The 6,604-nt window shown below is 40.0% G+C and overlaps 1 protein-coding gene across 1 annotated transcript in view; it reads left to right on the plus strand.

Annotated features, from left to right (window-relative positions):
* The window catches only part of LOC140328137 (uncharacterized), an 18,087-nt gene extending 14,215 nt beyond the window's left edge, over positions 1–3,872 (plus strand). The window contains exons 18-22 of the mRNA XM_072407504.1: positions 903–1,092; positions 2,445–2,583; positions 2,661–2,763; positions 3,260–3,358; positions 3,804–3,872. Coding sequence (XP_072263605.1) covers positions 903–1,092; positions 2,445–2,583; positions 2,661–2,763; positions 3,260–3,358; positions 3,804–3,808 — 536 coding nt within the window. The 3' untranslated portion in view covers positions 3,809–3,872. The remainder of the gene's footprint in view (positions 1–902; positions 1,093–2,444; positions 2,584–2,660; positions 2,764–3,259; positions 3,359–3,803) is intronic.
* Positions 3,873–6,604: the final 2,732 nt, after the last annotated feature.

The following is a 6,604-nucleotide window of genomic DNA, read 5'->3' on the forward strand; positions in this document are numbered from 1 at the left end:
CCTCTACTTCCTCCACGCCATTTCTCTGAGGTCCCTTCCCCTCTTCAACCTTCTAACCTTCCACTTAAACTTTTAACCCCACACAGGCCATGCGGTCCCCCTCTTCACCTTCCACCAAGCTTTCCCCTGCACTTTTAACCCCAACGTTCCAGCCTTCTATACTCCCCCTGTCATGAGGCCTTTTGCCCATCCTGTTGCTTTCAGGCCTGCTGAAGCATTACTGGTGAATGTTCTTATTGGTAACTTTAAAGATATTAGTAAGCACCGTATAAAGGGTTTATATGTTTAGGAAGTGCACCAAAGTTCCAACCTGAAAGCCTTTGAATTGATGATTTTCTGTACACTGTTATCCGCTCTCTGGACTAGAAAATGAGATGGTGACATAGCGCTGCCCTACAGTGAAAACCTTCTCTACAATATATGATCATATCATGCCACATTCTCATAAGTGATAATGCCATGTCTGAATTTACTTTCTGTTGCAACAAACCTGTATTGCAATTAGTAAAGCACTATCAAGCATTATAGGTGTCTGTAATCAAAAGGGGCAAATGGTCTAATTTAAATGTGTGCTGCAAAATATTGGACAAGGTGTATTTCTGCCTGTGCTGTTGTGGCTCCATAGATGTGAGGCAAACCTAAGACGGGTGTTGTGGAAAAGATTCAAAGCTCAAATATAAATGAGGACCCTGTGGGAGCAGAGAAAACTTTCTCCCTCAAAAATTACCATATAGCAATGCTTGGTTGAAAGGACCAGGGTGAAAAGGTTGGTGTGTAAAGCTTGTATTGAAGTGGCATCAGTTCTTTAGGGTAAATGACCACTGGTACCTGCGTCCCAATTTTCCTTTTTGCACTTAAGTATCCAAAAGGTGCTGGAAAGGTAATGTTATCTTGTCTTTCAGATATTTCTTATACAGTCTTCTATGAAGATGGAGACTATCCAGTTGTGAAGTACCTACGGGAGCCCCTGTATTTTGAGGTAGAACTTCTGTCCAATTCAGATCCAAAGCTAGAACTCTTCCTGGACACCTGCTGGGCTACAACATCCCCAGACATGAACAGCTCACCAACATGGCCCATTGTTTCCAAAAGGTAAAACTTGCAAGGTTTAAGTGTGGTGGTTAGAAAAGTAAAAACTATTCTCAAGATCTTCCCAGAGCCATAACCACTTGTGTTGTCTCTTTAATGGTCTGACATCCTTGGATTCCTAAATGTGTCCAGGTCCATTGGTGGCTTGAGATATACCAGGCATTATAAAATTGATTACTCAGTTGACCTCTTCCATATAGGGAATGCCAGCTGACTTCTATTATGAGGTGGTGCTGTAAAGTGGAAACTTTTATTATGCAGCTAAGCAGGATGTGCTCTGTTGACTTGGAGGCAGCAATGCATTATAAATTGCAAAAACAAGACTGTTAAACCGGGTTCTTTTAAAAATTATTGTTAAATTTTGATGCCCTATTGGCATAGATTAGAAAGATTGGTAAAAGTAAACTGCTCAGAACAACAAAAACTTGGCAAAAAGTTAAATGGTAGTTGCAGGACACTGGAAATCTTCAGCTCTAGGCCTTAGGCTGTGTACACACGTCCAATAATCAGCTCATAGCCCATATTGGACTAGAATTTGGCATGTGTACAGCGTCCATTGTCCGAACGACTGTCCTGGCTGATCCATGTATAACGAACGATCCTAATGGAAGAAAAAGGCAAAAATGCAGCAGGGTGCCGCTCTGTCATTCTCCCCTCTCCATAGAGCAGAACAGTGCTGTATGTACAGCACTTGTTCATGCATCATACCGTGAAAGATCCTTTCCAAAGACAATTATTGCACTTGTGTATGCATCTTAATCCATGGTTCCAGGTAATATCAAATTGTCAGATAGGCTTTTAAAAACAAAGGCAGGTAATGTCTTGCAAGATCAAGATTTGAAACTCATTCAAACGTTTGCAACACTGTAATTCTTTTCAGTTTGCATAGTAAAATGGGATCTCCTTCTCACAATAAATTTAAAAGTGAATTGAATCTGTGCTTAGACATGTAAAAAGTCCTTAAACTGTCCATTTAGTGCTGAGTTTGGCCTTGTATTCCATAGGCAAAACATCTTTGTAGGATGTAGGATTATCATGTCACAATCTGGCTGTAGATCACTGTATATGGTGCCGGTGTTAAACCACCAGGTGCTGTAGAAGCACTTTGCCACTTGTTTACCTGCCTACATACCTTGTACCTATTGGCTTGTAGAGTGCCTGCATGCACTAGCCTATGGCTTGGTCTACTTTGCAGCAGGTGATTGGCATGACAGTGGCCCCAGTGCACAAATGTATACAAGGTAAAAGCTTTGTTTGCTAAGATTTACCACAAAATGTTGCCTGTAACTAAAGAACATTTAAGGAAGAAACGGCTAATGAGGAAGTTTGATATCATATCCATCTTATGTTTTCAGTTGTGAATTTGAAGAGCTATATCAAACTATATTCCACCCAGTGGCTTTAGATTCCAGGGTTAAACTTCCATCTCACTTCAAGAGGTTTGAAGTAAAGACATTTACCTTCATGGAGGGGGACAAGCCTTATACTGGAGCAGTGAGTACAAAGGATCTAATGGATAAGGAAATGGTGTATGAATGTAAAGAGCTGACCTAATGTTTACAATATTCTAGATCTATTTCCACTGCGATGTGATTATCTGCGACAATTCAAACCTATCTTCTGATCCAATGTGCAGTGGGGTTGGATCCTGCATACCTGCCAAGCAGAGAGCAGGTAAGCATAGCCACAGCAGTCTAAACCCTCAGAACTGTAATGCTGAACTTTGTACATCCTCATTGGGTTTAAGAATGGAGAAAAGGTGACCTTCTATTTGGGTCCATCCCAGTGATTGACCCCATATAGACACCATTACCTTCAACACTTCATCACAATGCCAACATTTTCTTTTTTACTTTACTTTTACTTTTTACCCCTACTTATTACCATTTTCAGAAGTTCTCATTTTGCTTGTATGCATGATTCATGGGCCCAGAACAAGCATGCAAAACCAGGCACAGTAGCAATTAAATCTGCGACAACCAGGCAATGCTTCAGGTTGTACCCAGCAGCCTACATGGCATACATTAAAAATGGAAAGCCTTATTCCCAATAAAACATGAAACTGTACTTGGTTCAATGGTGTCTTGATAGTCCTATCACCTATTTACTCCACTTGTAAGGTTCCATGGGAAAAGAGGAAATTTCATAATCCACATTTCTTCCTTTCCAGGGAGAAGTATCAACACTAATGCGGATAATCTTCGTTTGATTTCATCAAGAGCAGTTGTCCTGCTGGCACCAAAGGTTGAGTCATATGCTGCTGCACAATGTAAGTCACAATCCTCAGCAACTGCATAAAACCTCACTGTAATACTGTTACCATAATACCAGGCAGACATGGTCATCAAAGACCTTTTGGCCCAACATACACAAATATAACTTTTTGCACATCACAGGGTCAAGGATCCCTCCTAGAATTTGTGAATTGTGCATTGTGCAAAAATTCAGATTGAATAATGCAAAGGTAATTGTGGTGGGTTATGTGTACTGAAAATTATGAATTTCTAGCTGCATAAACAATTACCAGTATCTGAAAATGCTTTGAGTATAGGAGTGCACCTTTCAATCTGCCTGTTTAGAAAACTCAGAGGGCACTTTATCTGCCTGGTAGAATATAATGTCCAGCAATTCAGGGCCTTTTTGATAAGCAAAGTATAGAACATAATTCATATGATTTGCTTTTTTAATTGTGTTTTTTTTTTTTTATTTTACAGCTTGAAATGATCCTCCTCAATATGTATATTTTAAGGTGCTTTTTGGTAATAAAATTGAGGATAAAACAATTTGGTGTCGGGTGTTGTGTTATAGTAAATTGTCCAGAGGTTAAAATTATCAATGTACCCAGTTAAAATTTGTTGCTGTAGAAAATGAGTAAAGCCTTTAAAACCTAGGCTGTAGAACAAAACAAAGGAGCAGTAACTGACTACAGTGTGGAAGTATAGGAAAATATCATTCTGTATACAGACAACATTCTGAGCAAATAATCCTGACTTCATAACGTCTAGAGACTGTTGGATAAAAGGAACCTCTTACTGTGCACAGAGGGGTATTTTATTCTAAACATTTCTCCAGTTATTTGCTGTTCAGTTAAGTGTTTAGTCTTGTTTACCTAGTGAACCATATCTAGAATATGTGATGGTTCAGATTGATTCCTATGGAGAAAATGCTTGCGTTTACTAGATGGCAAAATCTGGGTTTAAGGTTTAAATCTTTCCGAATTTCTGCACTGTGTGGCATTTTTCCATGCTAAATCTAATGTTGCATAATGCAATACCGTTTTGTGGTTCAAAACTACCTGTTAAGAGTTTGGGCTGCAAGCATCTAGCTTACCTTAATGATTATATAAAGTGGCCACTAACATACCACAAGATTTAGAAAATGTCAAGGACTTCAAGATTTTTAATATTTTAAAATCTTCCTAATAACTTCACAGATTCATAAAATACCTTCTACACAGGTCCTTGTACAGAGCCTGGTCTAGGGTGACTTTTGCTTTGTCCCTTTTCCTAGCTCCCTCGCTCTGCAGTTATGCATGCTTCTGGTTGGCACTTATTATCTACATGCATGCATCTCCGCAAAGGTGGCTGCAAATGTTTAGCTGTGAACATGAGGTGTTATCTAAACAATGGTTACAGTGCTTTTGCATATTCTCTAACTTATAAGGGCTTAAATCTGTTCAGACATCTTTAAAAATGGCAGTTTGGAAACTGGTGTCTAATACACCAGGTTTGTAATCCTGGAACTGCTTTGGAGCATATCGGGTAAATGTTTAATCATTGAGTGCAATTGTTGAAGCACCAACTGGGCGATCCATTACACACCATAATATATATAGAGAGTAAGAAGTCTTTCATAAAAAATGTTCCTCCCACCCCAAAAACACTAAGGGTATAGATGAGGTAGCACACTCCAAATGTCCAATTCAAGTGTGGAGAGGGATAATGATGCAGGGCCAAGGTAATGGGGTGGAAAGGGTGCTCAAAGGATTCAAGAATTATGCATGTTCATGGAGTATAACCGTCATTGGATGTTAAGGAAGCAAACATCTTCTGTTTGTTTACCTGTCCTCACTATTTCAGTTTTTGACCTTGAATATGAAAGTCTACTGTGAACAGAAGGGGTAAAGAAAGGGGCTGCGGGCCTGATGTTGTATAGACAGTCACTGCACATCCTATGGTTAAAGTGCCTTTGTGGACCACTTTAACATCCTTGTGTTTAATAAAGTGTCACTGTGGCCATTAAGTTCCATAATTGGGATTAATGTATTAGGGCTTACTGGCATAGTCTCAGTTTCTACAAAATGGTGCCACATCTAAACCAGCAGTCATGGACCTGTGGTCTGCATTAAACTTTTGGTGGTCTGCTGTGCCCCCAGTGGGTTAAGGAGAAGGTTCCCACTGGCGGGCACACGGACGAGAGTCTCAAACATGTTCCCCCATATGGACACAACCCGCCCACTCTCCCATCGCAGGCTCAGACCTGAGATGGTAGAATGGGTGGGTTCTGGCATCATTACATCACTGGGGAAGTTTCTTCCCCTTGAGTAACACATGGCTCCACATGCATGCCCAGTCTGGATTTCGTGCATTTAGTTGTTCATAGGTTGTAACAGGTTAGTGACCACTGATCTAAATACCCTGGTCATGCCTTCATAACAAGAAAAGGGTCATATTGGACAAATTATGTATGCAAATACCTTTATGCTTTTTGTATCAATGTAGGCAGTCATACTTGGTTTGCTGAAGCACAAGGTTCAACACTATAATGGAGCAGAAATGTTTTTCTCTACAAATTTTAAGAGATTGTGCTACAGGTTTGGCTCCTACATGCACTGTCAGATGTTACAATAAGAGGTTAGTTGCAGTGGCATTGCGGTACGTTGACCACTTCCTTGCGGCAAGAAACCTGTCCACATTGGACAGTGGCAGCTCCGTTAGGGAATAGATGGGGGCAGTGGTGTTAGTGCTCACTGCTGTAAAATGTGCAGACACTTGTTCCTTTTGGACCAACATTACCATGTGGGTCCACCACAGCTGCTACAAGTGGCTGCCATGATGCCAGCCACACAATTGAGAAATAAAGTGCTTATGTTCATATGTAAAATTAGAAATGTGTGGTATGACAGTGGCTCACTGCTTAGTAAATCACGGCTAAGTCTCCTGAATAACATTTACAAGAGTGGATAACTTTATGGCATAACAGTATCGGGTTTTGTCACCATGCTAAAACACTTCATACAGTATCTAAGGTCCACCTCCTGCTTAACTTCCATATTGAATGTGTAATGTTTAGGATGCCTGCAAACTGGTTAAGTGTTTGAACACAAATGTGTTCCACTTCCATTTTAGTTTTCTGTAAAATAATTGTTTGAAAACTACTCCCAACAACAGATTTAGGCATTTGATTAAACCCAGAAAATACTACTTTCTGTTGCAAAGTATGTAGGGAGAAGACACACCTTCTGTCACCCATTCTTTTTCATATATCATGAAACATTAGTAATTAGCATTTTTTT

The sequence above is a fragment of the Pyxicephalus adspersus genome, chromosome 4 (genome assembly GCF_032062135.1).
Source record: "Pyxicephalus adspersus chromosome 4, UCB_Pads_2.0, whole genome shotgun sequence".
In the NCBI taxonomy this organism is placed as follows: domain Eukaryota; kingdom Metazoa; phylum Chordata; class Amphibia; order Anura; family Pyxicephalidae; genus Pyxicephalus; species Pyxicephalus adspersus.